General features: G+C 45.3%; 1 protein-coding gene across 5 annotated transcripts in view; it reads left to right on the top strand.

Annotated features, from left to right (window-relative positions):
• Window positions 1-21,449, top strand: part of GluRS-m (putative glutamate--tRNA ligase, mitochondrial) — a 130,989-nt gene extending 109,540 nt beyond the window's left edge. For all 5 annotated transcript variants that reach the window (XM_068354502.1, XM_068354509.1, XM_068354488.1 and 2 more), the window contains exons 8-9: window positions 1,979-2,139; window positions 21,319-21,449. In XM_068354502.1, coding sequence (XP_068210603.1) covers window positions 1,979-2,139; window positions 21,319-21,405 — 248 coding nt within the window. In that variant the 3' untranslated portion in view covers window positions 21,406-21,449. The remainder of the gene's footprint in view (window positions 1-1,978; window positions 2,140-21,318) is intronic.
• Window positions 21,450-24,914: the final 3,465 nt, after the last annotated feature.

Genomic DNA, 24,914 nt, shown 5'->3' with positions numbered 1-24,914 from the left:
TGCATGGTGCCAATATTGATCCTCAAAACACCCTGTTCCTAGAATCGGATAAACGGGATTCCACCATCCGCCAGTATGACTCTGCAGTTAAAAAGTTGGCAAAATTTTTGATAGACTCAGACGTGAACTGTATGAACTTGAACCTTACAGTCACTTTCTTTAGATCTTTATTAGAATCAGGTCTGGCAGCCAATACTATCACCACTATTAAATCTGCTTTGAAAAAGATCTTCCTAGTGGGTTTTAACATAGACTTAACCGACTCTTTGTTAGCTTCAATTCCGAAAGCCTGTGCCAGACTGAAACCGGTTACTCGTCCTACCCCGGTGACCTGGTTCCTTAATGATGTACTCAAATTGGCTTCTGATACCCTTAACAGTTCTTGTGATTACATTCCCCTTCTCAGGAAAACACTTTTCCTGGTGAGCTTGGCTTCCGGGGCAAGAATTTCTGAACTGGCAGCTTTGTCGAGAGACCCGGGTCATATTGAGTTCCTGCCTTCGGGAGAGGTCCTTCTTTCACCTAACAAATTCTTTTTGGCTAAAAACGAAGACCCTCAGAACAGATGGTCCTCCTGGAAAATTGTTCCCCTCACGCAAGACCCGTCTCTGTGCCCTGTTACTACTCTTAGGTCTTATTTATCCCGGACCTCCTCTAACTCCTCGGGGCCTCTATTCGTTAGAGAACAAGGCGGTACCATTACTATTAAAAGGATCAGGCAACAAATTTTGTATTTTATTAAACAAGCTAGCCCTGACTCTTTTCCTCTTGCACATGATATCAGAGCGGTTGCTACTTCGGTGAACTTTTTTCACCACATGAATTTTACGGACCTTTCCAGGTATACAGGGTGGAAATCACCGTCAGTGTTCAAGAAACACTACCTTAAACATTTGGAAGCCCTAAAATTTTCTACAGTAGCTGCAGGGAGCGTAGTTACTCCTAGGTAACTCACAGGTTAATACCTTGTCTCTTTATCTCTCCCTCTTACCTGCCTCATTTATACCCTATTGTATTCGTTGGTCTCGCACCTGAATACTGTTATTATATTTGTAAATTCTTAAACTCCTGAGTATCTGTATATATTATCACTCACGGCATTATTATACCTACCTTATTTGTCAATTGTCCACCAAGTGGATTTATGTTCATATTTAAGATACCCTTATAATTGTTTTTTGGTACTCATCTCTGATTAAAGCATCCTGTTTTTCCCTTACGCTTATGTTTTTTCCTTTATTTTGCAAGTTTGGTGACATATTCTCTTGTATAGATTCACTGGGCGGCACAGATTCGAGCCCAGAAAAGGGATTTTGACGTAGGAAAAATCTATTTCTGGGCGAAGGACCTGTGCCGCCCAGTGAACCCTCCCAGCTCCTCTCCCTTGGAGTCCCCAAACTTTGGGTGCTAAGGAGTTGGGTTCTGAGCGGATGCAGTGTTAGTAGTACCGAGTGAGGTTGAACGGCTCTCCTCTATTGGGGTTTCTGTCGTGGATGAATCTAAATAGTACGGGACCTCTGGATTATACGCCCAATTTTATACCGACACCAATAGGTGAGCGAGCTAGTTAACCTAGCACTCCTTTACATTTTTTCTCTGGTATATTTAGCAGTAAATTACCTAAGAATAAGTGCTAAATGGAGCTTATTCACTGGGCGGCACAGGTCCTTCGCCCAGAAATAGATTTTTCCTACGTCAAAATCCCTTTTATAATCAAAATAAAATTTTTACAAATTTTTTCTAACACATTTTCTAATAGTATTTTTTATTCAAATGATCTTACTCATGTGTAATATAATTTTCATGATATCTTACATCACCTTTTCCTTTGTTTATAACTTACTGAGTTTCCTTTTTTACAGTAGAAATACCTTTTTGTAAGTAAACCTATGACTATGTAAATTTTTCAAATACTTCATCTATGTAAGTTGTCATTGGGAGTTTTAATACTGTAGTCTTTTTCTCTTTATCATTTCAGCTGATGTTCTGCATACTGTTATTGACAGTGTTGCCAGTATTCCTGAGAATAAATTTGACAAAGATAACATCGGGAAATCTATAAAGGATGTTGGAAAAAGATTTGGGTTAAAGACACCGGTTGTGATGGCTCTTGTTAGAAGAGCTGTAAGTGGCCTAAAGGTAAGTGTGAGACTAATTTTCATTTGGTTTGTCCTTTAATTATGAGATTGATACTAGTGCAGCTGGAACTCAGTTGTTTAAACTTATAACGAAGTTTCAGCAGTAGCCGGTAGATACCAGCCGGTGGCAGGGAAGCTCCGCCCCCTTGCCAGTACACTGAACAATCATTTTTCAATATTAATCTTACCCGATAATCATGTAGCTGTCAACTCTGTTGCCGACAGAAATCTACGGTCGGGATACGCCAGCGATCGCTATACAGGTGGGGGTGAACACCACAGCGCCATCTGTGGTCAGGTACTCTAGTACTTCTTGTCAACACCACCTCAATTTTTCCTCTGTCGTGCCTCCGGCTAGACCTACATGGATACGCTGTTGATTCTGGAGTTATTGCTCTCGATTTGGTGATGTATTTGCTCTAGAGTTTAGCCTTCGCTATTCAGGAAGCTATATCATTAGCTTAGCAAGTTTTTGGAATTAATTTGATTTAATTTTTGATTTAATTTTGGTACGAAGAGAGTATGAACTCTCTTTCACTTTTAAATGGCCGACCCTTCCCTTAGATGGAAGTGTTGGTGTCGAAGAGAGTATAGACTCTCTTAATTTTGCTTAACAAAGTTATAGATTTATTTTATATCTCTCCGCCTTTTATAGGCCTCTTTGATTAACTTCCTTTTATTATAAACTTATTAAAATTAATTTTTATATTTGTTTATATTCGACCTTTCCTAATATAGGCGGTCTTTTCTTGGAACCGAAGTTAATTAACATTGAGCCCGTCATTTCGTTTTTACCTGTTAACATATTATGCTATTTTAATGTTTTTGAAAGAATTTCTTTGATAGTCTTGTACTGTTTTCAAAGTTGAACTAACGTTTTGTTTTGTCTCTGCAGTTGTTGACGTTCAGAACGTTCAACTTGCGCTCTATCGTTACGATAGAGAGAGAGTCTATCACGGTGTCACGTTGCAGTAAGAGTAAACCGATTCTAGCGTTTTGTTCATTCTTTCTTAGCTTAAATGGTTTTAATTCTAATAAAGGAACTTTTTATTTGGGAAACCTTTCAGTTTTTTTCCTTTAACAATAATATGTTTTAACGATATATATAATTGGGCTCTTCTCTCAGGTGCTAAGTCAAGAGAGAGAGAGAGAGAGATAGAGACGGAGGGAGAGAGAGGAGGATAAACGTTTCGTTCAAGCGGGTAACGTTGTTATCGTTTTTGCTCTTCTCCCTAGTCTCTTTAGGGGAAGAAGGTAAACGTTTCTAGAGTTTTATTCTTGTTCTCAGACTTTATGCGGTGAGAGATTTTAAACGTAGTTTATTTGATCTAGTGTTTAGTCTCTTTTCCAGCCACTGAATTATTTATCTTTCATTATGTTTTTCTGTTACATTGTAATACTGTTTTCGCAATTACTAACTTTTAATGAAGGATAGAATTGCGTGTTTCAGGTACAAACCACTTAAAGTTTCGAGTTCAGTGAAATAAGTGCAAACAGAAAATCAAAAGTGATAAAGTGATAAGCGCAAAGTGTTACAGTGTTGCGTTCGAGGGTTCGTCTGTTCGTGCCAGTTGTTCGCCTAGTCTGGGACCTCTTACAAGCTCCCAAGCCCAGGGGAGAAGTAATGTCGAAGGACTTATGGGTTCAGCAGGCCTTGATCGACGAACAGACGTTTCCCTCCGTGGTTTCGGGTGTAACCAACTCACGTAGCCGACGTGATCACCCCACCCACACAAAGACGAGAGAGCCCATTTATTCCTCGTCTGCGGAAGAGGTTTCTCGCAGAAACCATGGACCAAATCTTGCAGCTTTTAAGTGCAAGTCGGTCCCTTCCGCGCAAGTCCAACTCCTAGGTGGTGCCATTAGCACTGGGTCAGTTCGGACTTGCTGCAGTACGACAACTGCACACCTCCCAGAGAGGCAAGGTGGTATCGCAACAGACAGTAACTCCGTCTGTTGCCGCACCAGCTGTTTTAGACCCTCAGTTTCAACGGACAGTAGCTCCGTTTGTTGTTGTCTTTCTTAAACTCTAGTGGTCTATGCTGCTGACAATGCAGTCTCAGCTTGCGGTGTTGATGCAGGAGTTTCAGGCAGAGAAGGTTAACACACCTCCTCCTGCGAGCGCTCCTCCACCTCTACGCAGTCCAGCCTGCCAGACGTATGATGTTGAGGTTCCTCAAGCTACCTCCATGCGTGAGCTGCCGCATTGGGAGTTGCCAGATACCAGCTCTGTGCAGCAACCTCCACTTTCCTTGAGGCAGGAGCCTCTTGCCACGCGGCAACCTCCTCAACACTTGAGGCAGGAGCCTTATGCTTTGCAGCAACCTCCTCTACCCTTGAGGTAGGAGCCTCATGCGTTGCGACTACCTCCTCCATCCTCGAGGCAGCTACCTCTTGCGGTGCGACAACCTCCACCATCCTCGAGGCAGCAACCTCAACTCCACCTCTGCGCAGTCCACCCTGCCAGACGTATGATGTTGAGGTTCCTCAACCTACCTCCACGCGTGAGCTGCCGCATTGGGAGTTGCCAGATACCAGCGCTATGCAGCAACCTCTTGCGTTGCGGCAACCTCTTGCGTTGCGGCAACCTCCACCATCCTTGAGGCAGCAACCTCAACTCTTGCGGCAGCCACCTCCACTCTTGAGGCAAGAACCTCAACTCTTGAGGCAAGAGCCTCAACTCTTGAGGAACCTCATGCTATGAGGCAGCCGCCTCAACGCATGCAGCAACCGCATTCTTCACAGCATGAGCCTCTCTCTGCGCAGCTACCTCCTCAACCCTTGAGGCAGACGCAACTCTTGAGGCAGGAACCTCACAGGAGCCTCATGCTATGCGGCATCCTCCTCAAACCATGAGGCAGGAGCCTCATGCTATGCGGCATCCTCCTCAACCCATGAGGCAGGAGCCTCATGCTATGCGACATCCTCCTCTACCCATGAGGCAGCCTCATGCTTATGAGGAGCCTCATGCTATGCGGCATCCTCCTCAAACCATGAGGCAGGAGCCTCATGCTATGCGGCAACCGCCTCAACCCATGAGGCAGGAGCCTCATACTATGCGGCATCCTCCTCAACGCATGCGGCATAAGCCTCATCCCTTGCAGCTTGAGCCTCATCCCATGCAGCATGAGTCTCATACCATGCAGCATGAGCCTCATCCCATGCAGCATGAGCCTCATCCCATGCAGCATAAGCCGCACGCCATGCAACATGCTCTGCTTACCTTACAGCATGCTCTACATACAGCATGCTCTGCATACAGCATGCTCTGCATTCCTTACCGCATGCTTCTCAGTCACACATCTTTGGTTGTTGCCAACTCACTAGACTGTCAAGCAGTTTCATAACGTTGCCTTCTAGTCTGCTGCTTTTGCACCAGTGAAACCCTCACTGAGAGAACTTAGCTTTTCTCGGATATGGTTCCTGTAGATGAGAAAGTGCTATTCTCCCTCCTTCTGATTTTCCCTTGAGGACTCTGTCATTTGGAGAGGAGCCTTTAGCTGCTTAGCCTCCTATGGACTTTTATTTAAGCATAGCATGCTTCCAGGGAGGGTAATGGTTCCACTTCAGTCGCTAACCCCGTCTGTTACCACACCTGCTCCCATAGACCTTGAGCTGTGTTGCAAGACATGCAGTCCAAGCTTAGTCCTTGTTAGAGGATTTTTTGTTTACGGAGTCAGTGTGTCACTGGGAAGACGTTCAACAACCAGCAGAAGTGTCTTGTTGTGACGCAGTGCGGCAACCTCAGCAACCCGATAAGGAGTTGTCTGTACGACCCAGATAGTCTAGACAGCTTCGGGTTGTCACTGTACTTCCTCGCTTCCCCATGGTTGACAGTTCACAGACTGTGCAGCAGTACCATGATCTTGTGTCCGGCTCCGTTAGACGACTAGCTTTTAAGAGCTCCCACAAGTCGTCGCTGTCTGGAGATTCTCAGATGGACTATGGATCTGACCAAGGAACTGGGCCTCCTGGTCAATTTTGAGGAGTCCCAGCTCGTCCCATCCCAGACCATTGTCTACCTGGGTATGGATCTTCAGAGTCGAGCTTTTCGGGCTTTTCCGTCGGCCCCAAAGATATACTAAGCCCTAGATTGCATCCAGAGCATGCTGAGAAGGAACCGATGCTCAGTCAGGTAGTGGATGAGTCTAACAGGGACACTTTCATCGCTGGCCTTGTTCATCGAGTTAGGGAGACCCCACCTCCCCCCCTTCAGTATCATCTAGCGGCTCACTGGATAAAGGACATGACGCTAGAGACGATCTCAGTTCCTGTTTCCGAAGAGAGGAGGTCTACTCTCACGTGGTGAAAGAACAGCTTTCTTCTCAAGGAAGTCTACCTTTGGCTGTTCAGAAACCCGACCGCCGTCTCTTCTCTGACGCATCAGACACGGGCTGGGGTGCGACTTTGGACGGACAGGAATGCTCGGGAACATGGAATCAGGAGCTAAGGACACTTCACATCTATTGCAAGGAGCTGTTGGCGGTTCATCTGGCCTTGATAAACTTCAAGTCCCTCCAGCTTAACAAGGTGGTGGAGGTGGACTCTGACAACACCACAGCCTTGGCTTACATCTCCAAGCAGGGAGGGACTCATTCGTGGAAGTTGTTCTAGATCGCAAGGGACCTCCTCATCTGGTTAAAAGATCGAAAGCTCACGCTGGTAACGAGGTTCATTCAGGGCGATATGAATGTCATGGCAGATCGCCTTAGCCGGAAGGGTCAGGTCATCCCCACAGAGTGGACCCTTCACAAGAATGTTTGCAGCAGACTTTGGGCCCTGTGGGGTCAGCCAACCATAGATCTGTTCGCTACCTCGATAACCTAGAGGCTCCCGTTGTATTGTTCTCCGATTCCAGACCCAGCAGCAGTTCACGTGGATGCTTTTCTGCTGGATTGGTCCCATCTCGACCTGTATGCATTCCCGCCGTTCAAGATTGTCAACAGGGTACTTCAGAAGTTCGCCTCTCGCAAAGGGACACGGCTGACGTTGGTTGGCTCCGCTCTGGCCCGCGAGAGAATGGTTCATAGAGGTACTGCAATGGCTGGTCGACATTCCCAGGACTCTTCCTCTAGGAGTGGACCTTCTACGTCTACCTCACGTAAAGAAGGTACATCCAAACCTCCACGCTCTTCGTCTGACTGCCTTCAGACTTTCGAAAGACTCTCAAGAGCTAGGGGCTTTTCGAAGGAGGCAGCCAGAGCGATTGCCAGAGCAAGGAGGACATCCACTCTCAGAGTCTATCAGTCTAAAGGGGAAGTCTTCCGAAGCTGGTACAAGGCCAATGCAGTTTCCTCATCCAGTACCACTGTAACCCAGATTGCTGACTTCCTGTTACATCTAAGGAACGTAAGATCCCTTTCAGCTCCTACGATTAAGGGTTACAGAAGTATGTTGGCAGCGGTTTTCCGCCACAGAGGCTTGGATCTTTCCACCAACAAAGATCTACAGGACCTCCTTAGGTCTTTTGAGACCTCAAAGGAACGTCGGTTGTCCACTCCAGGCTGGAATCTAGACGTGGTCCTAAGGTTCCTTATGTCATCAAGATTTGAACCTCTCCAATCAGCCTCTTTTAAGGACCTCACATTAAAAACTCTTTTCCTCGTGTGCTTGACAACAGCTAAAAGAGTAAGTGAGATCCACGCCTTCAGCAGGAACATAGTTTTCACATCTGAAACGGCTACATGTTCCTTGCAGCTCGGTTTTTTGCTAAAACGAGCTTCCTTCACGTCCTTGGCCTAAGTCGTTCGAGATCCCAAGCCTGTCCAACTTGGTGGGGGACGAACTGGAGAGAGTACTTTGCCCAGTTAGAGCTCTTAGGTACTATCTAAAAAGGTCATAACCTTTACGAGGACAATCAGAAGTCTTATGGTGTGCTATCAAGAAGCCTTCTCTTCCAAGGTCTAAGAACTCAGTTTCTTACCTATTCAGGCTCCTGATTAGGGAAGCACATTCTCATCTGAAGGAAGAAGACCTTGCTTTGCTGAAGGTAAGGACACATGAAGTGAGAGCTGTGGCTACTTCAGTGGCCCTCAAACAGAACCGTTCTCTGCAGAGTGTTATGGATGCAACCTATTGGAGAAGCAAGTCAGTGTTCGCATCATTCTATCTCAAAGATGTCCAGTCTCTTTACGAGAACTGCTACACCCTGGGACCATTCGTAGCAACGAATGCAGTAGTAGGCGGGGGCTCAGCCACTACATTCCCATAATCCCATAACCTTTTTAACCTTTCTCTTGAATACTTTTTATGGGTTGTACGGTCGGCTAAGAAGCCTTCCACATCCTTGTTGATTTGGCGGGGGGTCAATTCTTTCTTGAGAAGCGCCGAGGTTAAAGGTTGTGATGAGGTCCTTTAGTATGGGTTGCAGCCCTTTATACTTCAGCACCTAAGAGTCGTTCAGCATCCTAAGAGGACCGCTACGCTCAGTAAGAAAGACGTACTTAATAAAGGCAGAGTAATGGTTCAAGTCGTCTTCCTTACCAGGTACTTATTTATTTTATGTTATTTTTGAATAACTAATAAAATAAAATACGGGATACTTAGCTTCTTTGTTAACATGTATGCTGGTCTCCACCCACCACCCTGGGTGTGAATCAGCTACATGATTATCGGGTAAGATTAATATTGAAAAATGTTATTTTCATTAGTAAAATAAATTTTTGAATATACTTACCCGATAATCATGATTTAATTGACCCACCCTTCCTCCCCATAGAGAACCAGTGGACCGAGGAAAAAATTGAGGTGGTGTTGACAAGAAGTACTAGAGTACCTGACCACAGATGGCGCTGTGGTGTTCACCCCCACCTGTATAGCGATCGCTGGCGTATCCCGACCGTAGATTTCTGTCGGCAACAGAGTTGACAGCTACATGATTATCGGGTAAGTATATTCAAAAATTTATTTTACTAATGAAAATAACATTTTGATTCCGGCCAGCAACTAAAATTGACATGCTACAAACTAAACTGCATTAACTTTTCTTTTTAGAGTGAATATGTATGCCCAATGCCAAAGGCAGACCTGTAGACCTGCTCAGCAGTGTCATGAAAATATGGACTTTCATCGTTATCAGAAAGATGGATCCTCATACTTTGTGCCCTTCATTCAGGGGACCTTGTATGCCACTTAGACTACATTACTCAATGGAGGGGCCCATGTATGCCAGTTAAATTACGTCACTCTTGTGAGGAATGTAGGGAGTTGTCACTCTCTGAGTGTTAGGTGTATGGTAGGGGGTAAAAAAAAGCTAAGTGCAATTCTTTTTCTTCGGGCTCATCCTCGAGGTTAAAGATGTTGGAGAGAACCTGTTCTATTGAACCCCCAGTACACTGCCCTCTGTCCCTTCTCCATCAGTTTCTACCAGAAACAAGACAGTGAAAGTGGCGGAAAATTAGTGCATGGACAAGTCTTGAGGCAGATAGACTCACTTGTTTCCTGCAGCAAAGCAGATGAACCTCTCCCTCTGGAGGAGTCCACTAATAAACCAGAATTATTTACAATTGACAACACTATACTATGCCTTTGGGCTTCCCTGGGACTAAATGATGCTCTATTCAGAGAAGGGCTAGCCTTAGCACTTAATTCCTTGAAGAAGTGGATTGAGACTATTTATCGTGACTTCGACCTTCAGTTTGAACTCGAACAGTCTGCTAATATTCCCCCCTCGAATCAGACTTCACTATGTGTACTACACTCTACTGGGTCTACAAGAGAGTCAGTATTGGAAGGAAAAAGCTCCCCTTCCCTGAAGAGATGTTGTAACTCTTCGTTATGATTAGCGCACTTGCTCTCGTAATCTTTAGAGCCGCGTGTGTCCCCTAGCTACTAATGAATGCTATTATGAGCAAGGTGTTTAGAATTAGATTAATCATATACCGATATGTGAGCGTGAACTCCCGACTAGATCGGAGGATTTAACCTCACCAGACCTTGTCTGTGCTCCACGCACTCCTGATATGTACTTACTTATGGTGCACACATCAGTGTGCTCCCACACTAGCTTACTTAACATTAGTATGCATAGTATTAGGTAGATGTCCAAACGATCTTATGGATTTGCGCTTGCACAACAACAGCGTAGTCCCACATGGGCGTGGTTAACAGTAACGCGCATAGTATTACAGGCCCATCCGATCCTATGGCTCCGCACGTGCTCCCTCTTTACTGCACTCTCCAGGAGAGACTTTTTCTTATGTTTCCTGATTATGTAAGTGTTACGTGTACAATGATCACAGAATTAGTGACGACAACAGGGATTTCCATGGGAACCACTCTCCTCGGTTGCACAGTGCATAAGCATACTAGCGATGTAAGTTCTCCTATCCCCTTCACAGATGGAGTGGGGATAGTTGATAAAGACACACCCAAATGTGCAATTACCACGTGTCTTCAATCTGTGCACCCTTTATTGAAATTATTAATTTTCTTAAACGAGCAACTAGTCAGGCCTCTAAGCATGCCTGATCTTCAGCAAAGAGACCGAAGGAAGACTGTATAATGCAAAACTCTCAAGCATTGCCTCATTTTCGTCGGATTTAGGGCTCTCGCTCTATGTTGCTTCAGAATTTTTTGGTGCGGTTGCTCCAAGACAGTCTACAACATGAACCTCTGAAGAGATCACAAGTGAGACCTCTATCACTAGATTCCTGGCCTCAGATGAGCAGAAGGTCTATGTCTAGGTCACTTAGGTGAATTTTTTATGTGGAAAATATAGACTACTCTCAATTGAGTTTGTCTCCCCGAGAAGAATACCTTCACGCCCAGTTTCCCGAAGGGGTTACTCATACAGAAGTAACAGAACCCTTATTCACCCTTTCAAATGGGTATTAGGTGGAAGGAGAGCAGACTCCAAGACAGTGCCAAAGAAATCCTCTGATTTTCCCAGGTTCTCACGCAAGAAGCATCCAGATCCACTGTCTCATCGTTTGTCAACTATGGAGAGTAGCAGGAGCTCTACAGCAAAGAGCAAAGTCTTACCCAGTAGACCTTTTATTTCCATTGTAAGAATAACTGAGAAAGATTTCTAACCTCCAAGCCGCCTAGGGCCAGGTACACTGTTCAGAGAGGAGGAAGTTAAACAGTATGATTCCTCTCCAGAGAGAGGCAAACTATTCTGAGGTGGTGACTCTCCCTAGTTAGTTTAAGTCTTACCTCAAGCATCTGGTCTGATGGAAGCTTATGAGGAAGCAGAGTCTAAATCATCATTCATACTGGCTCTGGCCTTGATTAGGAGGGTCAATGGGCTTGGAGAAGCCCCCAAATCTCAAATTAGAGGCAGGAAGACGGTTACAGACCGATTGTGCCATTCTCCCAAGGGTTCCAGATAGCAATTTGAACTCCCTTAGTCCAGGCTTGCCAATTAGGCATTTAACAAAATCAACATACAAGTATCAGTTCATAAGGACTCCTTGAAGGCTGGCCGGTCTTCTAAGATATTGCCACCAGTCTTTTCAAAGTAAAAGCATTTTTTCAATATTAAACTTAGCCGGTGATCATATAAGCTGTCAGCTCTGCTGCCCGACAGAAAAACCTAAGGACAAAATACGCCAGCGATCGCTATACAGGTAGGGGTGTACATCAACAGCGCCATCTGTCTAGCAGGTACTCAAGTACTCCATGTAAACACAGAACCAATTTTCTCTCTGTCGTGCCACCGGCAAGACCTACTAAATACGCTGTTGCTTACTGGATTGATTTTCACAGATTTTGGTGAAGTACTCATTTCTAGTTTTTAGCTTTCGCTTTGCAGAGGTTATCTTCAATACTTCCTTGCATTCTTTGATTGAATTTTGGATTATTTGTTGACGACTTGGATAGATTTTGAATTCCCCTTTGACTAATTCAAGATGGCTGACCCTTCTCAAGTCCCTAAATACAGAAAGTGTAGTGCTAGGGACTGCTCAAGGCGTCTTCCGAAGGCCTCTATCGATCCTCACACCATTTGTTCCAATTGTCGGGGTAATTCCTGTCAATTGGAAGATCGATGTGAGGAATGCGTTGGGCTTTCGGAATTCGATTTTCTCGAATTCCTTAAATATTCACGTAGGCTAGAGAGAGATAGAGTCAGGAGAAGTTCATCTCGCTCCGTTGATTTTTCCTCTCCCCATGCCCCACAACCTATTCCTTCCCCTGTAGTGGTTGCTCCTGATCCCCCTTCTAGCACTCAACAACCTTCGATGGCGGATATGATGCGTGCCATCCAGGCTCTGGGTGAGAAAGTCGAGTCATTGGCGAGTGACCGTAATCAACTCATGGCAGACGTCAAGGAGTTGAAGGGTAAGAGTGCAGTGGGTAGTGACAAAGTGAGTGGAAGTGTTGTGGAAAGTGTTAGTGTTGCGCTTGAGGGTGCGTCTGTTCGTGCCTGTCGTCCTCCCAGTCCGGGACCTCTTGCAAGCTCCCAAGCCCAGGGGAGAAGCAATGTCGTACGACCAAAGGGTTCGACAGGCTTTAATCAGCGGACAGACGTTCCCTCCGTGGTTTCGGACGTATCTTTCCAAGATCGCCCCACCCACAAGAAGACGAGAGAGCCCATTTATTCCTCGTCTGGGGAAGATGTTTCTCGGAAGAAACAATGGACCAAGGTCTCACGACCTCTCAAACGCAAGGTCCCTTCCGCGCAAGTCCAACGGCCCAGTTGTAGCCACTGGGTCAGTTCGGACTCGCTGCAGTCTTCCGATGACTGCACACCTCCTAAGAGAGGCAAAGCGGTACCGCAACAGGCAGTAGCTCCGTCTGTTGCCGCACCTGCTTCTTTAGACCCTAAGTGGGCTTTGCTGCAGACCATGCAGACACAGTTGTCAGCCTTAATGCAGGACTCTCGTGCGGAGAAGGTTGACGCTGCACCCGTTAGCCTACAACCCACCACGGTTGTGCGTCCAGTTGACGCTGAGGCTACCTTCTCCCGCACTCCAGCTGTGAGAGTCCCGCCACCCATGCGCTCTGTACCCTGCCAGCCGCATGTTGACGTTCGCCGACGCACGGAACCCTCCGTTGACGTCCGCGAGTTACAACAACAACAACCTAAGTTGTTTTGTTTTGACGCGGTGCGTCAACCTCCGCAACCCACTGTGGTTACCCCTACTCGCCCACAGCAGACTAGACAGTCGGGAGTAGACGCTTTGCGCCCCCGCGCAGCTATGGTTGTTGCCAGCTCACAGACTGACCAACAGTTCCATGACGTTGCGTCCAGTGCATTCACGTATGCACCCGTGCTGCCGGACTCAGCTGACCAGCCAATGCCTACTCCTTTGCCGCTTCCTCTTCAGCATTCAGACGATGGACTCTCTGATGATGACGACGCTGCACACCTTGACGACCCGCACACGGACATCGACGAACCCAAGACCACGCCTCCCTCCTTAGACTTTAGGAAAGTACTTGCACTGTTCAAGGATATGTATCCCGATCAGTTTGTTGCTGCGGCCCCACGCTCACCTCCATCTGAGTTCGCTTTAGGCACGCAGTCTTCCGCGCCTGCCTTTACGAAGCTCGTCCTCGCCCGCTCGTCCAAGAGAGCTTTTAGGGTGTTGGGAGATTGGATGCAGTCCAAGAAACACCTAGGGAAGACAGCTTTCATGTTTCCCCCTGCGAAACTCGCTTCCAGATCGAGCGTCTGGTATGCCACGGGAGAAGTTCTCGGCTTGGGAGTTCCTGCCTCTGCCCAGGGCGACTTCTCAAGTCTTGTAGACTCTCCCCGCAGGCTGGCCATGAGACGCTCCAAGATTTGTTGGACTCCTTCAGATTTAGATCATCTGATGAAAGGAGTGTTCAGAGCGTTCGAAGTGTTTAACTTTTTGGATTGGTGTTTGGGAGCGTTGAGCAGGAAGACCTCCCCTTCTGACAAGGAAACTTCCATGCTCATTATGTCCTGCATGGACAAGGCCATAAGGGACGGTTCCAGTGAGCTTGCGGCTTCGTTCGTTTCCGGGGTCCTCAAGAAACGAGAACACCTTTACTCCTTCTTGTCAGCTGGAGTTACACAATGTCAGAGGTCGGAGCTTATGTTTGCCCCTCTCTCGAAGTGCCTTTTCCCAGAGGAGTTGATCAAGGAGATTGCTGCCTCCTTGATTCAAAAAGACACGCATGACCTAGTTGCGTCATCTGCACGTAAAGCCTCCCCTTTACCTTCCGTGTCTAGACCCAGGATGGATACTCCAGCGTCAAGATTCATTCCGCCCTTTCGTGGCAGAGCCTCCAGCAGAGGAGGTGCTCGTGCCGAAAGGATACGTGGGAGCAAGAAGAAAGGTACCAAGTCCTTTAGAGGCAGAGTCTGACTGCCTCCTTCTTCAGACAGCAGTGGGAGCCAGGCTCAAGAACTACTGGCAGTCCTGGGAGAACAGGGGCGCAGACGCACAATCTGTGAAGTTGCTCAGAGAAGGGTACAGGATCCCATTCTTGCGCAAGCCCCCTCTAGCAACGACTCCCATCGACCTCTCTCCCAGGTACAGAGAGGAGGACAAGAGACTAGCTTTGAAGCAAGAGGTGTCTCTCTTACTAGAAAAGGGAGCGGTAGTCAAAGTCCGGGACCATCAATCCCCGGGCTTCTACAACCGTCTCTTCTTAGTGGTAAAGAAGACAGGAGGGTGGAGACCGGTGCTAGACGTCAGTGCTCTGAATGTCTTTGTCACCAAGCAGACGTTCGCCATGGAGACGACAAAGTCTGTTCTAGCAGCGGTCAGGAAGGAAGACTGGATGGTCTCTTTAGACCTCAAGGACGCTTACTTTCACGTCCCCATCCACCCAGATTCCCAACCTTTTCTAAGGTTCGTTTTCGGGAAGGTTGTCTACCAATTTCAAGCCCTGTGCTTTGGCCTAAGCACGGCGCCTCTTGTCTTTACGAAACTGATGAGGAATATTGCCAAATTCCTGCATTTAGCAGACATCAGAGCCTCCCTCTATTTGGACGACTGGCTTTTAAGAGCTTCGTCCAGTCGTCGCTGTCTGGAGAATCTAAAGTGGACGCTAGATCTGACCAAGGAATTGGGTCTCCTGGTCAATATGGAAAAGTCCCAACTGGTCCCATCCCAAACTATAGTGTACCTAGGGATGGAGATTCACAGTCAAGCTTTTCGGGCTTTTCCGTCGGCCCCCAGAATAAGTCAAGCCCAAGGATGCATCCAGAACATGCTAATGAAGGACCGATGTTCAGTCAGACAGTGGATGAGTCTGATAGGGACGCTTTCATCACTGGACCAGTTCATTGCGTTAGGGAGACTGCACCTCCGTCCCCTTCAATTTCACCTGGCTGTTCACTGGAGAAAGGACAAGACGCTAGAAGCGGTCTCGATCCCTATTTCCGAGAAGATGAAGTCATCACTGACCTGGTGGAAGCACAACATCAACCTCAGAGAGGGTCTTCCCCTGACTGTTCAGACCCCCAACCACATTCTCTTCTCGGACGCATCGGATACGGGCTGGGGTGCGACATTAGACGGTCGGGAATGCTCGGGCACCTGGAACTCGGAGCAAAGAGCGTTACATATCAACTGCAAGGAGCTACTGGCAGTTCATCTGGCCTTGGAAAGCTTCAAGTCCCTCCTTCTAGGCAAGGTGGTGGAGGTGAACTCCGACAACACCACGGCCTTGGCGTACATCTCCAAGCAAGGAGGGACCCATTCTATGAAGTTGTACGAGATCGCAAGGGACCTCCTCACCTGGTCAAGAGATCTAAACCTGTCTCTAGTAACGAGGTTCATTCAAGGCAACATGAATGTCATGGCGGACCGCCTCAGTCGGAAGGGTCAAATCATCCCAACAGAATGGACCCTTCACAAGAATGTACGCAAGAGACTTTGGGCCACATGGGGCCAACCTACCATAGATCTCTTTGCAACCTCAATGACCAAGAGGCTCCCAAATTATTGCTCACCGATCCCGGACCCAGCAGCAGTTCATATAGATGCCTTTCTACTGGATTGGTCCCATCTAGACCTTTATGCATTCCCCCCGTTCAAGATTGTCAACAAGGTACTGCAGAAGTTCGCCTCTCACGAAGGGACAAGGTTGACGTTGGTTGCTCCCCTCTGGCCCGCGAGAGAATGGTTCACCGAGGTACTGCAATGGCTAGTGGACGTTCCCAGAACTCTTCCACTAAGAGTGGACCTTCTACGTCAGCCACACGTAAAGAAGGTACACCCAAGCCTCCACGCTCTTCGTCTGACTGCCTTCAGACTATCGAAAGACTCTCGAGAGCTAGAGGCTTTTCGAAGGAGGCAGCCAGGGCGATTGCTAGAGCAAGGAGGACATCCACTCTTAGAGTCTACCAGTCGAAGTGGGAAGTCTTCCGAAGCTGGTGCAAGTCGGTATCAGTATCCTCAACCAGTACCTCTGTAACTCAAATAGCTGACTTCCTTTTATACCTGAAGAAGGAAAGATCTCTTTCAGCTCCCACGATCAAGGGTTACAGAAGCATGTTGGCAGCAGTCTTCCGTCACAGAGGCTTAGATCTTTCCAACAACAAAGATCTACAGGACCTCCTTAAGTCTTTTGAGACCTCGAAGGAGCGTCGTTTGGCCACACCAGGTTGGAATTTAGACGTGGTACTAAGATTCCTTATGTCAGAAAGGTTCGAGCCACTACAATCAGCCTCCTTTAAAGATCTCACTTTAAAGACTCTTTTCCTCGTCTGCTTAGCTACAGCTAAAAGAGTCAGTGAGATACACGCCTTCAGCAGGAACATCGGATTTACATCTGAAACGGCTACATGTTCTTTGCAGCTTGGTTTTCTAGCCAAAAACGAACTACCTTCTCGTCCTTGGCCGAAATCGTTCGATATTCCAAGCCTTTCTAACTTGGTTGGAAATGAACTAGAAAGAGTCTTGTGCCCTGTTAGAGCTCTTAAGTTCTATTTGAAACGAACTAAACCTTTACGAGGACAGTCAGAAGCTTTATGGTGTGCTATTAAGAAACCTTCTTTACCTATGTCGAAGAATGCAGTTTCCTATTATATTAGACTGTTGATACGAGAAGCTCATTCCCATCTGAATGAGGAAGACCATGCTTTGCTGAAGGTAAGGACACATGAAGTTAGAGCTGTCGCAACTTCAGTGGCCTTCAAACAAAACAGATCTCTGCAGAGTATAATGGACGCAACCTATTGGAGAAGCAAGTCAGTGTTCGCGTCTTTTTATCTTAAAGATGTCCAGTCTCTTTACGAGAACTGCTACACCCTGGGACCATTCGTAGCAGCGAGTGCAGTAGTGGGTGAGGGCTCAACCACTACATTCCCCTAATTCCATAACCTTTTTTAATCTTTCTCTTGAAATGTTTTTTATTGTTGTTTTTGGGTTGTCCGGAAGGCTAAGAAGCCTTTCGCAACCTGGTTGATTTGGCGGGTGGTCAAATTCTTTTCTTGAGAAGCGCCTAGATTAGAGGTTTTGATGAGGTCCTTTAGTATGGGTTGCAACCCTTGATACTTCAGCTCCTAGGAGTCGCTCAGCATCCTATGAGGATCGCGAGGCTCAGTAAGGAAGACGTACTTAAAAAGGCAGAGTAATTGTTCAAGTCGACTTCCTTACCAGGTACTTATTTATTTTATGTTTGTTATTTTGAATAACTGCTAAAATGAAATACAAATACTTAGCTCTTAATAATGTAAACATGTAATGCTGGTCTCTACCCACCCCCCTGGGTGTGAATCAGCTTATATGATCACCGGCTAAGTTTAATATTGAAAAATGTTATTTTCATTAGTAAAATAAATTTTTGAATATACTTACCCGGTGATCATATATTAAAGGACCCTCCCTTCCTCCCCAATAGAGACCCAGTGGGCCGAGGAGAAAATTGGTTCTGTGTTTACATGGAGTACTTGAGTACCTGCTAGACAGATGGCGCTGTTGATGTACACCCCTACCTGTATAGCGATCGCTGGCGTATTTTGTCCTTAGGTTTTTCTGTCGGGCAGCAGAGCTGACAGCTTATATGATCACCGGGTAAGTATATTCAAAAATTTATTTTACTAATGAAAATAACATATTATGTAATGCAGGACTCCTTCATCTTCCTTGCCTTTGGACCTAGCAGTTGCTGTCCTGACCCCATCTATGTAAGCTGAAAGACTTGTACCACAACACATTACAGTACTTTCACAGTATCAGAGTCCTTGAATATGGAGGCTGCAGCAATGTTGACCCTGCAAGCTGCATCATGATTAAACCACTCATCAGGGACAGTAGGGTACAGTACTCGGTCTCAAGTGAAGACCTCTCAGACACAGAAAAGGAGCAGTTAAAGGCCCTCGTTCTATCAGGAGTAAAATCAGTAGAGTTTTGAGTCCACCAGGCAACCAACCAGTGGGCCAACTGGATCCTGAATAAGCGAGATGCAGTAACTTCCATGTTTGCAAGAAGAGGTACTAAACTTGAGAAATTCATCACTCAAAAGACCGTCCCTGTTTCCCTCAGAGCAGGTAGAGCTCATGGCTGGTAAATGGAGGAAGTCAAACCAAGATTCACTTCCTAACTATCGGTATCATTGAGGAGACCACAAATTTCCTCCATGAACAATCGTTCCAAGTCATCTCCCTCTCCTAAGCAAACTTTTGGTTCAATTACTAGACCAAAGTCAAATAGGAGTGATTTCAGAGCTGCAATACCAGCGTCACAGAACCCTTTGGAGTTTGCTCAATCTCTTGGTCAACAAAGTACTCAAAGCCCTCATTCAACCACCACTAGTGGTGGGAGGCCATACAGAGATGGATGAGGTGGAAAATTCATGGGCAGAGCAGTGGACGGTGGATGTTCTTTGGTTCTGTTACTGTTTTTTGTTTACCAGCTCTCCCCCTCCTATCATTCTAGCTCTGAGGAAGTAGTCTTCACCGAAGATCAGAGAAAGACTTACTTCATGTCTAGAGGTATAGACTAGGCTCCTGAAGGGCATATAGAAGAAGCCTAGGACGAATCTCCATACTTTTTCAGCCATCTATTTCTTGTCAAGAAAGCCTCAGGGTTACACACCTGTAATAGACCTCTCAGCTCCGAATGAATTCATCCACCAGACTTGCTTCAGGATGGAAACTCCCATCACAGTCAGATATGTGGTAAGGAAGAATAACATTATGGTTTCACTAGATCTCAGTGATGCTTACTTCCAAATCCCCATAAATTGTTCTTCAAAAAAGTATTTACACTTTTTCCTTGGGAGCAAGGTTTTCTAATTCAAAGCTCTTTTGAGCTGTCCACAGTCCCCCAGGTATTCACCAGAGTGTTTACATAGTTGTCACCATGGGCTCATACTAATTTAATTCGTCTGATTTGGCATAAGATGACTGGCTGATACTGGCAGACTCAGAATCCCAACTTTATCATTGGGACAGACTTCTCTTATTTTGTTGCTATCCAGATCTCGTGAAGAATCTAGAGAAGGCCAAACTTTCTCCATTTGCAAAGAATGATATACATGGGCATGGACATGGATACTATAACAAGAAAGGTTTATCCATCCAAGAGCAGGGTAACCCAATTCAAGAAGGTAGCTCAGCAGTTCCTTCATCAGTCACAGTTACCAGTGCAACAATGGCAACAACTTGTTCTTCACTATATTCATCTACAATCATTACTAGGTGATACCTAAAAAACACTGGTCACACATTGAAGACTTCCTGGATTCTGATACCAACAGGGTAAGACACCAAACTCGATCTACTTAGGTGGCTAGACAAGGAAAATATTTTACAATGGTCTCCCTTAGAGTGTTCCCCTTCAAATCTTTTTTTCATAGATGCATCGAAGAGAGGGTGGGGCCCCTCTCATGGGCCATCTGACATCATGACAATGGTCATGAGAGGACAAGGCATTTCACTTCAATGTGCTGGAATTGAAGGTAGCTTATCTGTACTTTAATATTTCTAGTACAGTATCTTCTAGTCAGTCACTCGGTTGCAATGATGAATGACACTACAACCATAGTGGCATACATTAACAAAAAAGGAGGCACAGTATCTGAGACACCTTTTCAAATAATGGTGTCATTGCACAAATGGGCAATCCATAATGAAGTAGTCCTCTCAGCCTGATTCATTTCCAGCAAGACAAATGTCATAGTGGACACGTTGATTCGGAGAGGTCAGATGTTTGGGTCAGAATAGCCTTGCATCCCCAAGCAGCAACAAAGTTCCTGACATTGTGGGGTTCCTCTGACAATTGACATGTTGGCTGCAAGTCTCAACAGAAAAATGCCAGTCTACTGCTCATAAGTGACACACCAGGCAGCAGCACTCGCAGATGTGGTCCAGTATCCATGGGACAGCCATGACGTCTATGCTTTTCTGCCTTTTTTGCCTCCTCTGAAGATTAATAAACTAAGTGCTTTCATCCAAAGACCTAAAGCTTATGCTAATAGCTTTGAAATGGTCTCAAGCTGAATAATAACTAGATCTTCTGCATCTACAGTACTAGTGGAGGTTCCAAGAGAGCTTCTCCAATGCCACAACCTGCTCTGTCAGCTCCACCTGCAGAGGTTTCATAACTCAGTGGAATCCCTATCACTGGTGGAGGTTATCTAGCACCTCTTCCCAGAGAGAGGCTTTTCTAGTGAGACAGCACAATACGTCACGATGCCTCAGGAAATCCTCCACTGATGTGTATCGTGCAAAGTGGGCCATTGTCTGTGGTTGATGCCATTGAGGGAATACTTTTCTCAGAGCTTCTATTCCACTAGTGACATATTGTTTAGCTTACCTAGGAAAGGTGCCTCTCAGTCTCAGCAGTAAAAGGGTATTGTTCGGACTTCTGCCAGGTACTGAGACTTTGAAGAGTCTGAGATGAGCCATCCATGGATTTTAGCCAGCTAGTTTAGTAAAAGGATGAGTTTCCTTTGTATTTATATAGGAACAAATCACATATTTTAAAAGTACTGTATTTTGTATGTTTGCTAACTATATAAACCAGAATCGTTTAACTTAACTTCCTGCCATCATCTCCCCTGAAAATCCTAGATGCAATCAAAGTGACTGTTCAGTGTACTGACAAGGTTGTGGGCTTCCCTGCCGCTGGCCGGTAACTACTGGCTACTGCGGAAACCTCATTGTAAGTTTAAATGGATGAGTTCCAGCTGCGTTAGAATCAATCTCCTAATTAAAGGACTCATGTTTGTAGAATTTAGAAAAATACAAATTACTTTTAAAACTTGTGACATTTTGCTCTTTTAATAGTGTTTGTATTTTTTTTTTATGCAGCAAGGCCCACCTGTTGGAGAGATGTTAGCTATACTTGGAAAGGAAACTTCTCTGGATCGTCTAAAGTATGCCCGGTCCCTGTTATGAATTTTACACTTGTTAGATATTTGTAAAGATTAAATAATTTTATATGATCTGATTTTTTTTATTAATTCATATTTGATTCAAATTTTTAAAACATTAAAGCAGAATTTAGCATCTTTTTTCATATTGGCAGTGAATTAGGTTATGCCCTACTGGTTACCACTCAGTTTCCAAAGTTGTTGCAAAACAATGCAGTATTTGTTCCCTAATTTACATTTGGCTTTGAATCTTGTCCTGAATTTCTCACAATTGGTAATGATTTTAATGTGTTTTTATCGTGTTTATCATGTCTGTATTTTCAAACTTAGGTATGTAGGAATTTGGAGAGTATTCTGCATCTTAATATTGCAGCATCTTTAAATAATGGATGACAGAATAGACAGGCTTTATAGGGATGACCAGAATATAATTTGATGTTTCTTAGGGTGATGTCCATGGTTCCCCACTACTGTATTACATATTGTACACGTAAACAAAATTGGTACTGTACTCTCAACTTGTACGTATTACACTAGGTAACAAATGGACGAGGAAAAAAGTTTTTGAGAACCTGGCATTATAGAAGATTGAAATTAAAACTGCATTACAATGGAGAGATTGTATTTTGAATGAGGAATTGGTGGAGATGTGTGCCTGGAAATTGGAAAAAAGACTTATATCTAAAAAATTAGATCATCTAGACATGTGATAAGAAGGGACAAGTAACATCAGACCAAAAAATCCAATGAAAAAGTACTGTACTGTAGTAGGACAAATATCAATAGAAATGTCAAGGAAAATGTGGAGTAGGGTGGTTAGATAAAACACTTGAACCCATCACAAGTTTAAGTTATTCATGCATGTATACAAACATTTTGTCCTTTAAAATAAGGAACATGTCTTCAGCGCAGCCGGAACAGCAGATGAATTAGTTAATGAGGTAGTTAACTACAGATGGTAAGCACTGGCCGCCCGTTGAGATACTACCGCTAGAGAGTTAGGGGGTCCTTTGACTGGCCAGACAGTACCATATTGGATCCTTCTCTCTGGTTACGGTTCTTTCCCTTTGCCTACACAGACACCGAATAGTCTGGCCTATTCTTTACAGATTCTCCTCTGTCCTCATACACCTGACAACACTGAGATTACTAAACAATTCTTCTTCACCCCAGGGGTTAACTACGGCAATGTAATTGTTCAGTGGCTACTTTCCTCTTGGTAAGGGTAGAAGAGACTCTCTAGCTATGGTAAGCAGCTCTTCTAGGAGAAGGACACTCCAAAATCAAACCATTGTTCTCTAGTCTTGGGTAGTGCTATAGCCTCTGTACCATGGCCTTCCACTGTCTTGGGTTAGAGTTCTCTTGCTTGAGGGTACACTCAGGCACACTGTTGTATCTAGCTTCTCTTTCTCTTGTTTTGTTGAAGTTTTTATTGTTTATATAGGAAATATTTATTTAAATGTTGTTACTATTCTTAAAATATTTTATCTTTCCTTGTTTCCTTTCCCCACTGAGCTATTTTCCCTGTTGGGGCCCCTGGGCTTATAGCATCCTGCTTTTCCAACTAGGGTTGTAGCTTAGCATTTAATAATAATAATAATAAGTATCTCCGCTGCCCCACCTATCAGGAGCTCTTCACTTTTGTCTTCGGCTGTAATGAGTACAAACGTAGTGTTGTGACCTTAACCAAATTTTTTTATCTTTTTTTTTTTTTGCAGGAAGTGAATAGTGACTGTTTCTTGTGAATATGGATGTGAAAACAAGAAATTTGTACTTCCAAGGGAAGGGTGGACATTGCAACTGGTTTACTGTATGATTAAACTAGCAGTAGATCCACTCTCTGTGTGCTTTTTATAAGAAGCATGATGATTCGCAATCACCCCCCTGTACCAAGTGTAGATTGTGGCCTCCTGTGCAGTGCAGTGGCAGGCATGTGCCTTGAAGGGGAGGAAGAGAGCTAAGCCTACTCTGGGGTTTATATTGGCAATGCCTAAGAAGACGCTGAAGCCTTTCGTCTTTTCTGTTCTTTCATTGAGTACTGTACAAATGCTACCACCACTCTTATGCATACACCTCTGGCTCGATCCACTGGGAGTATAGTTCATGAGAAATGAGCCATCGGGACTACGTCGGCGAGCTTTACGGGATCTTATGGTGTGTGGTGTTCTACTAGTGATTTCCACACCCCATTGGAAGTTGAAGGCTCTTCTGCCATTACTGTGCAGACCACCGACAATGAGTTTAACCTTAGGAAGGCTTGGGCCTCCCTAGATCTTTCAGGTAGGCCCTCTATGTTCTTGGTAAGGGAACTGGTAACAAAGGCTAGCTCCCCCCAGTGTCCACAGGGTCAAAGTCTCCCTTGATGATGTCAGTGCTGAAAGGCATGGTAGGTGTATCCTCAGTGTCAGTGACCCTTGTGATGTCCCCAGTGATGGTGCCCCTTTCAAAGTCCAAAAGGAAATGGGAAGGCTCGTCCTATGACACCAGTGCCAGTAAGAAATGCTGTGACGCTAATGAATGCCACGTCTAAAGTTGGGCATAAGTTGGCTTTGGGGCCGTAAGCACGCGTTGTCTTGGTGCTGAGTGTCACTCCTGCCATGACCATTTACCTGATCACCCCTACACATGTGCCCATCACCCTGACCCTTGTGCCTGTAGTTCAGGGGCCTATAGCTTCCACTCCCTCTGTGCCTGTGACCCTTGCCTCTGTCTGTTGCAAACCCCAGTGAGTGTGTCTATCCCCTCCCCCAAGACATTGTTCCTTAATGAGGTGGTACCATTTGGAGCAGCCATCTTCTATGATTGCACAGACCTCGATTCCTTAGAGCCTGAGGTGAAGGTTGGAAAGAGGAAGAAATGTGCGAGTTCTTCTTTTTCCTTAGTCTCCATTTCCTTGTTTTCCTCTTTGACTTCCGACTCAAATTCTGGCCAGGGCACCAGCCGCCCGTTAAGATACTACCACTAGAGAGTTATGGGGTCCTTTGACTGGCCAGACAGTATTACATTGGATCTTTCTCTCTGGTTACGGTTCTTTCCCTTTGCCTACACAGACACCGAATAGTCTGGCCTATTCTATACAGATTCTCCTCTATCCTCATACACCTGACAACACTGAGATTACCAAACAATTCTTCTTCTCTCGAGGGGTTAACTACTAAACTGTATTTGTTCAGTGGCCACTTTCCTCTTGGTAAGGGTAGAAGAGGCTCTTTAGCTATGGTAAGCAGCTCTTCTAGGAGAAGGACACTCCAAAATCAAACCATTGTTCTCTAGTCTTGGGTAGTGCCATAGCCTCTGTACCATGGTCTTCCACTCTCTTGGGTTAGAGTTCTCTTGCTTGAGGGTACACTCGGGCACACTGTTCTATCTAGTTTCTCTTCCTCTTGTTTTGTTAAAGTTTTTATAGTTTATATAGGAAATATTTATTTCAATGTTTTTGCTGTTCTTAGAATATTTTATTTTTCCTTGTTTCCTTTCCTCACTGGGCTATTTTCCCTGTTGGAGCCCCTGGGCTTATAGCATCCTGCTTTTCCA

The sequence above is a fragment of the Palaemon carinicauda genome, chromosome 2 (assembly GCF_036898095.1).
Source record: "Palaemon carinicauda isolate YSFRI2023 chromosome 2, ASM3689809v2, whole genome shotgun sequence".
NCBI lineage: Eukaryota > Metazoa > Arthropoda > Malacostraca > Decapoda > Palaemonidae > Palaemon > Palaemon carinicauda.
The sequence above is the reverse complement of the archived record's forward strand: the minus strand, read 5'-3'. Positions and strand labels throughout refer to the sequence as shown.